A 12,916-nucleotide genomic window follows, 5' to 3' on the forward strand; every position below is an offset into this window, starting at 1 on the left:
CTTTTCCTTTACTGTTGACAAAAAATGAAACACTTTGCTCTGCTTGATCAGGTTGTTGCGCCAATGTGTGAGAGAATACAGCCTCTGACCTGTGCTTTTCCTTCCCTGTCAACAAAAAAGGTAATAATTTGATGTGCTTTTGGCTGCTATGTGACCTCCTTCCTGCTATTTTCTGCTTGATGCAACACACTCTGCATTCATTTTTTTCAACGCTTATATAAGGTGATATCATAGACACCCAAGCACAGCACTTTCAGATGGCACATTACCAATGTGTCAGGAGTGTTAAACAGTAAGTATAGCTATGTATTGCTCGATTTGTTTCATCAAAGAAAAATCAAACAAAATCCTCCTTTATTCAAGGCATATTTGTGAAGATTGTGCAAAAAAACTTCAAAAAATGGTCACATGGGAAAGCTGAAAACAAGTTGATTGACACCAAGTTTACTTGGAATACAAAATATCAAGGCCACATGTGGAAATCTCTCTTCCTAGGTATATCAAGGATATTTGTATCAAGAATGAAAGTATTGAATTCCAAAGAAAAAAACCTCTTCCCTCATGTCATGCCATTTTAATCTGGTCATGTTGAACCTTTTTCTATGGTGTTCATTCTTTTTTATATCTTCTTGCTTGAGACCTTTTTTATCTGGTGATTTTTTTCTTCTTCAATGTGACAATTTCAACATCAGAGTTGGGCTGTCCAAAAGTCCGTTTGGCGTGAGGGCAATCGATGCTGTGTTGCTTTGAATAACTAGGGGAGGTACTTTCATCTCTCTTGCGCTTTTTGTTGCCACTGCAACCCTCCCCGTGAATCAACTTCCAATCTTTCATGAACATATGTCAAAAATCAATCAGTTTCATGTGTGGCTTGCTCTGGACAAAGTCTTGAACCTTTTCCTTCTTTTTCATATGACCAATGAACCGTGCATGTCTATTGATTGAAGGCTTTGAAGCTTCATATCTTGTACCATAATGAAGAGTCCAGGCATCCATATAATCCAAATTGGGGGTTATTGACTGAAACTATTGAAGCAAATCAACTAGTGGACTTTTTCCAGGCCAAGATTCCAACTAGATCAAAATTTTAAAATCAATATCAGCATTTAGTAGTTATTGATGCTTATCAGATTCATGGAAAAGCACTTACCTCATGGTATGTTTGTCTACTGAATTTGAGGGTTGGGCTTTCTGGGTCAAAGTCACTTGGTAAGTGGGCCAATGAAGATGCTGTTGCTACTTTTGAACTTGGCTGTTTAGTCAGAGGAACTGGTAGGCTGACCCAAATCACACCATTATCAATTATATTTGGCGATGTTATTGGTGGTATAACCCAAGAGAAGTCTGCTAAGGTGTGATTGGGTTCTCGTCCGCAAGTTGGAGAAGAAGTTGGGCTGAATGTTGATGAATTGAATTTAGATATACACATTGCTTCTTTTACTTGGGATGGATGTAGGGAGTCTATTGACACCTGGAGGTCACCCAAGGCATCTGGCTCAGAATGACCAAGGTAGACAACAATTTGGCGGGGTTGTTTTGGATAATAAATTACTTGACAACTCAGTGAAGTACACCACGGGGCCGCTGGCAGGTGAGCATCAGGTGAAATCACCCTCTGCCCAAAAATCCCGGGCTCTCCACCTGAGGCCACACTGATTGAGCTACAGGTGAAACTCAGGGTGGCCAACACCTGATGTGATCATGTGTCCACAAGGTGATGGCTCAACTGTCCATTAAATGAGACGTCTCACCTGTTCATTGGGTGAGACTTCTCATATAATGGACAGGTGAGCCATTGGATAAAACTTCTCCCCTGTTCATCAGGTGAGAAGACTCATATGGTCATGGTACAAGAAGTCTCATGCCATGATGAGGTGAATCTTCTCATATGGTCATGGTAAGATCCAAAGAGGCTTACACCGTGACCATACAAATCATCTCACCGGATGAACAGGTGAGAAGTCTGGTTCAATGGCTCACCTGTTGTGGTGAGATATTTACACCTCAATCATCTCACTTTTTGGTTCTGAGTAAAACCATCTTTATCTTTAGTTATTGAATCAATATCACGTTGTAGAACTCCTACACAGTGTAGCATAGGCTGAGCCGGAGAAGGTAAGAATCACCGCCTAGAAGAACGGATGAAACTACGGTGCTGTGAAGCTGCCTTCAACCTGAAAAAATTCTACGAAAAAAATACGTAGGACAAATTTCAAACACTTCCGCCGTTACAAGTTTCCCGTAAACCTAATTTACCCCGTACAGTGATATGCACACTTTATAAACCCTATTTATCCCTCCACAACTGATACACACACACAAAGTTAAAAAAAACAACTTAAAAAAAACACAACTTTTCCAGGAATTGAACCCAGGTTCAGTCCTTTCCTACTGGCCCTGATCTGGCCCTGACTCGAGTACTGACTGGAACAAAATAAAAAAATAAAATAAAATAAAACCAGTAACCCTCCTTCCACTCGACTTCAACTTTCAACAACACTTCAACACAATTACTCAATTCTCCAATGTAAGTTTTTCTTTCCTTCTTTTCCTTTACTTCTTTTAAACTAATAGCTAACTAATAAAAAACTTGCTTTTTCTCTTTTACTCTTATCTTTGAATACTTAGAACACTCGAATCAACACTTTAACTTAATTCAAACACTAACACACTCTAAACAACACTAGAATACTTTTTTAAAAAACACTCGATCGACTCCTCTCGATCCTACACAATGCCATCCTTTTCCTCTTCTTTTCCTTCAAAAGCCCCTCCTTATATAACCTTCAACTCCCAAAACTCCGACCGATTCTTTTTCTTTCACCCGACCGATTCCAATTGATTCCGAGCGTCTCTCATGCCAAGTCATTCTCATCCGACTCGATTCTAGCCCTATTGACACCAGGTATGTTCATTTCATTCTACTTCTCTCATGCTATCTCTGCTTTCTATTGCTAATGACATCATCTCTTTTATCTTTAATCTAGTCGCTCCCAGCTTAACTCCTTCCTTCAATACTATCAATTCCAATTTCGATTTTTAGCTCCTTTCACACTTGAGGTATGTCTTCTTTTAGTTTCATTCTTTCTTCTACTTTCACATTCTATCTTTTACCACACTAACCATTCCTTCTGTTTCTTTCTTTCTACATTTTATACCAACTAGAGTCATCTGATTTTAATTTCGATTTTAGAGCTTGATTGATTACTGTTCTTTTTGACTTCTTGATGAGTTTCAAGTTAGATTGATTAGATTGATTGTTAATGTGTGGTGTATTTTCAATTTTAATTTATTCATTCTTTCAATTTATCATTTGTATCTTGTTCTTGTTGTGTGATAGTGTTTTGAAATTGTTTCTTTTTGTAATGTTTATGTTGAATTAAAGGAATAAACTGAAGGTTGATGTTCCAAATGATAAAAAGAAAATCAATAGTTTGTTTAAATCAAACTGATCTAAAGAAATTGAAGAACTGTGAGTTATTAAAAGATTCTTTTAAGAAATCAAGTTATAAGTTTTCAAGAAATGTAAGATGAAATATCAAGTTTGACTGTGATGTGAAATATAATGATATAGTACTGTGTCAGTATATATGCTCTCAGGATTTGATTACCACAATGTTTTTTTATTGTCCTTCAATTTGATTTCAATCTCAAAGGTACATTATTGAGAATGAAATGAAGACACATATCAATTTTTAGTTTTCTCAAAGTACAATCATCACTTACCCGCCAAGGAATGAGATCACAGAGTTGTGCTGCTGTTCTGTTTTTCACAATGGGAGCTGAATACAACGGCTGGGAGGGGCACCACGGGCAGCACAGCCCACTCAAAGAGCCAATGAAAGGTTGTGGGAGGGGTTTTGTAAGTGGATGATGGTGTATGTAAGAGGCTCAAGCCTTTGATTGGGGCCAAGACATCCTTGACAAGATGAGGAATTGTAATTTTTTTGCATCTTCTCCTGTGTCACCTACAAAAAACATCACCATGATGCTTTTGTGACTGTGAAACAAAATAAAACATCTATTTCACATTTGGTCATCACATATACTAGCCATGACACTTTGGGTCACAATGAAACGTGGGCGCCACTGTATTAAAGACTATACAGCGCAAGTCCATATCCAATTTCCGGCAATGCTCTGGTACTCTTGCTTGAGGAGGACCCCCAAAAAGAATGATTAGGGTTCATAAGTCCGAACATGTGCTGGAGGGTTGGATCAGACTCAAGAAAAAAAAACCCCACTGAGGTTGGTTTGGAATGGATTTGGTGTATCAGATCAAGAACCGCCAGGTATCACCCCCGGGGCATCACTTTGCGGATCCACGAAAACTACCAAGCTGTATCCAAGAGGTACATTGTGGTTAGGATCCCCAAGGCAGAAAGAGATGTGATGGTTGACATAAGAAATACGTACATTCAGGTTGTTTCTTCTGCACAAGCTCTGCCACAAACACCATGAGGTTACTTGACAAAACCGGAGTCATGGGTTGATTTATTTGCAGCCAATCCAGCATCATTTGCTTTGTCACACCTGGCGCGCTAGGATCCAACATCTCTAATTGGAGAAATATAAAAGCTAAAGGGGATGTGTGTATGGAAATGAGCTGGAAGAGTCAACAATCTAGACAACAAAGCGGAAATACCATGTATGATTATCTTCAGTTTCTTTTCTAGCGCTTGGAAAATTGTAAGTGTAGGTAGATAAAGTATAGACTTGCACTTACATCTTAACAGTCTTCAAAGGTATTAGACAATGAGTTAGAGAACTATGGCCACCAGTGGCAAAAAGGATTGAGGGGAAGATGGAAGTGGGAGTGATGTTCAGTGTGCAAGATGTGAGAGTCAAGCCTGGTTATATACTGGAGAGGTGAAGGGGAGTTGAAGTGAGACAACCATAGACCTGTAACATGGGTAGTGAACAAAAAGATAAACTCCTGAGTCCTGAACTGGAGGAAGTTGAGTTTGTTGTTTGACCAAAAATGGTGTGGTCTTTGTCTTGAACCAACAGCCAGCATTGGAACCTTTGTCAAGATCTACTAGCAATGAAAGAAAATATGTCGCAAAGGTATTAATCAGAATTTGTCAGACATTGAAGGATATATTGAAAGGAGAGTGAGTGCCTCACAAGAGAAACAAATACATACCCTGATTCAGCAAGAGCCAATGCATCTATGTATGATGAGGCTTGTTTGTATTGAATTGTCAAGCACAACTAGCTGAAGGGGTTCACGGAGTTTGACAAACTCTTGACCTGGGAAACCATGAGCTGAAGGGAGAGTCTGAAAGACTTGAACAATCCAGAGACTCCATTGACCTTGATTAAACTTACTGTTCAATGGTACTATACTATTGTACCTACTGTAATATGTACTGTGGTACAATACACCAAGTCAAATACATATCAAGACACACATAGATCAATACTTGGATCAGGAATGCAACCAATCCTTTTCTTGTATTCTATACTTATGTGAGCATACAATTATGGTTTGTATGAGTATAGAAAACAATTTTCTATGTGCAAGGTATTTTTCTATACTCCTAGGAAAAAAGGTACTTTGGCGTAGTGTAAGCCACTATTTCAAATCCAGATTGATGGGGTCCTAGTGTTTCTGACCTGACTCATTCCAGTTCTTCCACTGAAGCTATACATTCTAAAATCCTAGGCACTCACGAGAGAGAGATAGACCAACCCTCTGTCACTGGTAAGTATCTTGATTGCCTCTTGACTCTTACAAAGCTTCCGCTGACCATGATGCAATGACTTCATTGCAAGACACAGAAATTCACAAGAATGAGTGTAAGCCAACTGTTACCAGCAAGTGTCAAGATATCAAGAGTGACAAGCAAGAAGCAATATACAAGAACCAATTGTTTTTGGACATTATAGAATTTGTCAGCAACGACATCTCCCTTGCTCCAGGTATTGATAGATCACAAGTAGCTTTTTGATGTGCTCTGAGAGTGTGGTATTTATTTTGTATCAATCCAATCAAAGCGTCTGTTTTATTTTTCCTTTGAGTGGAGGTTGATCCACTGTTCACATCAAACAACCTGTTGCATTTTGAAGGATTAAAACTGATAATTGAGAAATCTCAATAGGAGGTTTGATGGATCTCAAATGTCAGAGTGTAATATCAAAGCACAAGCAAAACTAACCAGAGACCCTCAGTCCATCTTTTGACAAAAGAGTTGACCAATTGCTCAGAATTCATGAAAGTGGTGACAAGTCGGGTAAGAAACGGTTCATTATGAATAAATCCGTTTATTTCATCCGCAGGCCCTTTTGTAATGCTCCCCTTGATCAATGATAAGTTTAGAACCCTTTATCTTATAAAGTCTACATGTCAGTCAACCTGATTGTTCCTCTTTTTTTCCACACTCATTACTGGCGCTGGACTCCACTCATAGTTGCTTTTAATAATTCTTCACACTCTTTGGCTCCTTGCCTATACACCTTCCCTGCCCTTCATTGTTGATATCTTTTTGGGGTACAAGTCTCATATTAGATTAGACTATCTATATTTTCTTGACTTCATCAACCTCCCAATCAACTTCCAAGCTGGTCTTTTGAACCCTACAAACACAAATTAACCCACCTCAGAATATTTCTTACTATAATTCTAGATTTATCATTGTTTTTAATATAATTCTCACACTTTTCACAACTCCAATTCAATTGAAAATTGATTTCCAAAGTTTCATCCTTCATTAAAGATGCTCAAGTCACAAAGTCAGAAACACAAAATGGAACTTGAAGCACAAGCAGGGACAGGATACAAGTATATGTTGCTTCAATCAACCTACTGCAACTTTGTACCCCAAGTGATTCATGTGAAGGACAAGCTGATGTTTTTGTTTACTTTGAAATCACAGCTGTAGAGTACAGCAGAGGAGACAATGGATTATCGGAAGCCACTATGAGGTTTGCTCTCCTAGAAGCTGGAGTTTCTTTGGATATGCTGAATGGTATAAGCTCTGAAAAACTTTGAGGTCTTTATCAAACACAAATCAAGAAATAAAAGCAGAGAAAAAGCAACTCTGGGCCTCAACAAATCCAGGCAAGCAAGCAAAATTACTGCACTTGGAACTCCAGGTCTAGAAGAAGTGCCAAAATCCCTGTGAGTGCTTCACAGTATTACAAAACGGACAAGGATGATCTTATAATGAAACTTCTAGAGCCATTTGGACTGGATAGAGACTGCCTGAATGACACAGCTCTTGCAAAACTATGCTGTCTTCATCATTCCAAAATCATCGGTGTGTACCCACTGTCTTTCCTTTTTCTTCTCTTTCTCTTCTGTGATATATCCCAGATCCTTGACCAGCTCTCAGACTGATTTCAAAATGTATCACTAAGCTTTAAGAAATCAAAACTGTGATCCAGAGCCTACATCTGCTTCTGTACAATCCAGATTTGGCACCAAGGCTAGAGGCTCCCAAGCTGACAGTTGTAGTCCAACACCTGACACAACCCGCCGTAATGAAGCCACATCAAATCACTGTATTGACTTTGACAGCCTACAAGGAAGTTCTTGTGTTCATCAAAACAATTTGTCTAACGCAGACGGACAGCGTAGCAGTGATTCTAGGGCACTTGATGTAAACTCTCAAGATGCAGGTAGGAGTCTTGTAGGCCTTTGCTATTTGCAGCATGCAAGGAAACCATGTAGGCGCTGCCAAACCAGCGTCTACATGGGGTTTTCCCACAAAAAAGCGCCTACATGTTAACAAACCCATGTAGGTGTCATTTGGTTATGCCTACATTCAAAATTTTGGTGTGTAGGTGTTATTTCCAAGCGCCTACATATCTGATTTGAAAGGTAGGCGCTTACATGGGAAATCCAATGTAGGCGCTGCAAAATGAGCGCCTACATGCAGTCTTGCATATGTATGTGCTAAAAATCCAGCACCTACAACTCCAGACTGGTCTGACGGGTAATGAAGAACAATTTTCAAGTCAAAGTGAGAGTATTGGAAGATTGAACAAGCAGTTCAGAGTTGAAATGTGTGTTTTGGAAAACAAAAATGAAAGTTTGGAGTTGAAATGAGTGTTTTGGGAGACAAAAAAAGCAGTTGAGCGTATTGGAAGATGAATGAACTCTTTTCAAGTGTAAGGTGAGTGTATCACACTACAAGAGACATAAAATTTCTGGGCAGAAAATTAAATTATTTGTATACAAACATCTGGAAAGGTCAGAAACAGAGTGAAAAATATGAAAAAATATACACCCTGTTCCTGGGTTTGAGGTCTCCAATCTGCAAATTTTTCCGTATTTTTTGGGTTCATATTGGTGAGTGTACTAACAATAAACCCTCATAATCATCAGATTACCACCTGTAATAGATGATGAAATTTGGCTGATCAGTGCTGAGAGAAAGTTTTGATTACTATAAAACCCATACCTTTGTCAATTCTGGCTCAAAACACTCGATTTTAGGTGCATTAGAAAGCTGAATTCCTGAACTATCAATTTCATTGTGACACAAAATGTGTAATCCCAATGACTGACATTCTATTTGATGATATGTGAAATTCAATTTCATCCGGAGATATCTTTCCTTGCAGGCCCGCCAGGTATTTGCTTCATTTATGAACTATCTTCAGGCAAATACCAGCTTTCCGATGCACTGAAAATCAAGTGTTTTGAGCCATAATTGACAAAGTTATGGGGTTTTGTAGTAATCAAAAGTTTCTCTCAGCACTGATCAGCCAAATTCCAGCATCTGTTACAGGTGGTAATCTGATGATTATGAGGGTTTATTGCTGATACACTCACCAATATGAACCCCAAAAATACAGAAAAATATTCAGATTGGAGATCTCAAACCCAGGAACCGGATGCATATTTTTTCATATTTTTCACTCTGCTTCTGACCTTTCCAGATTTTTGTATACAAATAATTTAATTTTCTGCCCAGAAAATTTTACGTTCTTGTAGTGTCAGAAGATGTAAATATAAGTTAGGAGTTGAAATGGTTTACTGCTTTTTCCGTCCTCTGAAATGCTTTTGCCGTCTTCTGATACACTTATTTCAACTCCAAACTGCTTCTTCTGTCTTCCAATACTCTCATTTTGCCTTAAAAATTGTTCTCCATTTCCCGTCAGACCAGTCTGGGGTTGTAGGTGCTGGCCTTTGCATATGCAAGACTGCATGTAGGCGCTCATTTGAGCTGAAAATTGAATGTAGGCACTCATTTTTAAAAATGTAAGCGTAATTTTTGAGCTCCTACATTGGATTTCCCATGTAGGTGCTCAAAACTAGCGCCTACATTTCATTTGTTGAATGTAGGTGTAACCACATGACACCTACACAAGTTTTTCAACATGTAGGCGTCATTTTGGATGGCTTTCAGCGCCTACATAATAAATGTAGGGGCTTTTTTGTGGGAAACACCCATGTAGGCGTAATTTGGCCAGCCCCTACATGGTTATATTGCGGCTCCAAATAGCAATGGCCGTCTTGTAATATAGTCCAAACATATCATTATTGATTCTCAATACTGAAATGGACACTTTGGATTCCTTTTTATGAATAAAGATGAAGACTCCTTTTTGAATGGCCTACCCAACAGAGATGGATCTGATCCAGACTACGAACCGTCTTGGGAAGAAGACTCTGCAACCTGTCAAGACCGCAATCCTAAGCAACAACCCCTTCTGCATAGAAAACATAACAAGAAGACCCTAGCCAGAACAAAGCGCACAGTTTGTCAACCATATTCACCAAGACCTAGTAGAGTCCATCTCAACAAAGGGAAATTGTGGGAAAGAGTCAATGATTCTATATCACCACCTAGATCATCATGTATCACACCTGATCAAAATAGCCCTACAACAGAAACTTCACCACATTTTACGTTCCATTGGAACAAAGAAAAGCAGCGTGCAAGGAACAATCTCTCTCTATCACCAACTAGATCTTACTGTTCCACCAGACAAATCAGTCCTCAAGATGACAAAGATGATCCAAATTCTTCAAGAAGATCTCAACTTAGTCATGGTCCGCAAGATGCTTCTCACAATGATAGAAACCTCAATCAATGTGAGTTGACTACTGTATTTTGACTATACATTCAGCTCTGGAGCTAGTTTACATGTCAATTTAGACAATGAATGTCAACCTCACTCAACAACTCAGTTTTCCACCAATAGACACCATTTTCCTCCAGTGGCTTGCTCTACCAGGATGCAGCCTTTGATTGATCATCAATTACACAAGCTGGAGTGTAAAGTAACCTTTCTGGAGGCCAATGCCGGGGACTGGGATGTGGATATGGAAGCGTTAATTAAACACCAAGCTTGAAGGAGTCCAAGAAAGATTGGACACAACTCTGAGGAAGGTCAACATCTCTTTGAGGAACGCACACCAACACCAAAATTGGCGGGCACATGAGGAAGATCAAGATGATCATGAAGTAGATAATCAACCGGATCCACCTGAAGCTACCCCTGCTGGAAGGAAAGCTGTGCTCCGTGTTGGTCTCTTGTTGTTGCATATTATACAGGTCTTAGTTTTTCAAGTCAAAGTATTTGTACTAACCCACTTTTTCTTACTAGGGCCTGGTTCAATTTCATCTCAAACTTCTATATGGGCAACGTAAAAGTGTAAAAATTATGCCCAAAGGGGCAACAATGGAATAATGTTCAATATGACTACGTAAGTCAATGAGACAGATGCTAAACATGGACCTTAAAGAGGCGGATGCTGAGGTAAATGAACCCGGTACAGATGATGAACTGTTTCCATATGGAAGTGGATCAGGAAGCAAAAGCACAACAGCAGAAGTGATCACAATTATATGGGTTATGATGTGTGGTGTTACAATGGTATCATATCGGCTCATATTTGATGAATCAATCAATTCGAAAGACAACAAATTCCTACTTGAGTTTGCAACTGCAAGCTTTATCAAGCTGGTCAAATGTGGTGGATATAAGGGTATATCACCTGCAGATGTCCGCCCTGAACTCATTTAGGAGTTAATGAAGAGCTACACTGAGGATAGGCTGAGAAGGATGTAAGCACATTTTAGATTGAATCAAGAGACCATAATTAAAAGCTGACCAAGGTGTTATTGTATTAACATCTCCTCAATTAGTTGGCGCAAACAACACAGGTGGACTCCTGAAAGACAACAGGCCAGAGATAGGTGGCAGTTGCGGGTCTCTTGTGCAAGAGCAGTGAGCAATGATACATTGATCAATATCATAACTGAATTAATCCATCAATTGAAACTTTGTCTTTTTTAGCTGAAAGAAGACAGGCTTGATGTTGTGGGTTTGAAGGAGCCGCTGTGGCCTCTTGATTTGTGTGTAGCAGAATGCTGTAGTGATGACAAGACCAATGAGGAGCAATCTTGAGCTTTGGACACCAAGGTTTGCAACATCTGCCAATATGCATGGCATCTATCTTAACTGGATTGTCTTCTAGATAAGCTTGATGAGTATTGAGATAAAAAAAGCTAGAAGCATCCCATGGAGTACCCCGGGTGGGAACCCTTCAGAAAGAGGAATAGTTTCCGTTGATAATGATAGCACATGTGACTCGTATTTCATCATATTGTCATACTATGATTTCTTTAATTGTATATATTTGTGAACAATATGTGGACAGGATTGTGAGCAACTAAATACGACTCAAGAGGTGCATTCACCTGTGTCCTTTTGAATCCTTGGATACTATCCAAAGAAAACTGTACATGTATCTTCAAATAGAGTCCGTGTTTTTCTTTGCGAGCCAAAGAGCAGGAGAGCTGCCACTCTCCTCTCTGAAAAAATGGCTCAGTCCTGGTTCACCAGCACACTACCAGTGTACACTTTCACCAGCTCACCACCCACCATGTACAGGCCACCACCTCACCACCCACCTTATACAATACAACTCACCGCCAACCGGTCACAACCCACCACCTTACCACTCAATATATACAACGCAAACTCACCAACAACAGTCCACAAACCGCCACCTCACCACCCAATCAACCACCAACTTTGACCCTGGTCCATTATTGCATTGAGTACACCACCTCAACACGCAACCTCACAACCACATTACAACACAGTACATACCTGACTCATTCAAATTTCACTCCATCACTTCACCAGGTTCTCTTACCTCGGCTCACGACATCAATTCATTACGCTAGCTCATCAACTCACCACATCAAACACAATATGCCAGACTCACTATCATTCATATCACAAGCCCACCTCCTTAACTCAATCAAAACCACTGGGTTTACTACTTTGTTTCATTCACCACCTTTCCTCAATGGTCAACCCAAACCAAACCAAACCATCTGACTTCAACTTTGTTTCATTCACCACCTTCTCTGGATTCTCCCAAGTCAGAAGGTAATAATGGTCTCAACTTTACACTTCTGCTGGTCAGTCATCTCAACTTTTGAGAACTGTTATGGAACTTTGTCTCACCCCATCCAAACAACTTGTCACTCATACCCAAACAATACATTCAAGTTGACTGACTTTGTGCTTACACATCTGAGTGCTTACAGCCAACTGCCATCATACACTATGGTCAAATCACACCTTCTATTGTATTATCCATCATCAAGAAAAAGATCAAATATCATTTACATCTCCTTGTTGATTAGTTCACTCAGTCACTTGATTCATTCAATTGTGATAATTCCTTTACTATTATTTATAACAAGAATCTAATTCTAATCACTTCTGATCACATTTGGCTTATTATGTACCTATATGATGATCTATTATATCATAATATATTCTATATTTTTGAAATGCAATGGAAATTGTTTGTTGTTCAGCAGTCAAACAAGTTTATGAACAATACATTATGAGTCCGCTCAGTTTGATGAGTTGATGGTATAGAATCATACATAGACATAGGTAGCCAAACAAAGAAACTGATAAGACAACATGTACC

The 12,916-nt window shown here is 39.3% G+C and overlaps 1 protein-coding gene across 1 annotated transcript; it reads left to right on the plus strand.

Annotated features, from left to right (window-relative positions):
• Positions 1-257: 257 nt before the first annotated feature.
• On the plus strand, positions 258-1,358 carry MELLADRAFT_113766 (uncharacterized protein; the record flags this gene model as incomplete). Its single annotated transcript, XM_007418506.1, has 3 exons — positions 258-292; positions 759-885; positions 1,203-1,358. 3 exons carry the CDS (start codon positions 258-260, stop codon positions 1,356-1,358), a joined length of 318 nt encoding a protein of 105 aa, XP_007418568.1.
• Positions 1,359-12,916: the final 11,558 nt, after the last annotated feature.

Source organism: Melampsora larici-populina (genome assembly GCF_000204055.1).
Source record: "Melampsora larici-populina 98AG31 unplaced genomic scaffold MELLAscaffold_94, whole genome shotgun sequence".
Classification (NCBI taxonomy): Eukaryota; Fungi; Basidiomycota; class Pucciniomycetes; order Pucciniales; family Melampsoraceae; genus Melampsora; species Melampsora laricis-populina.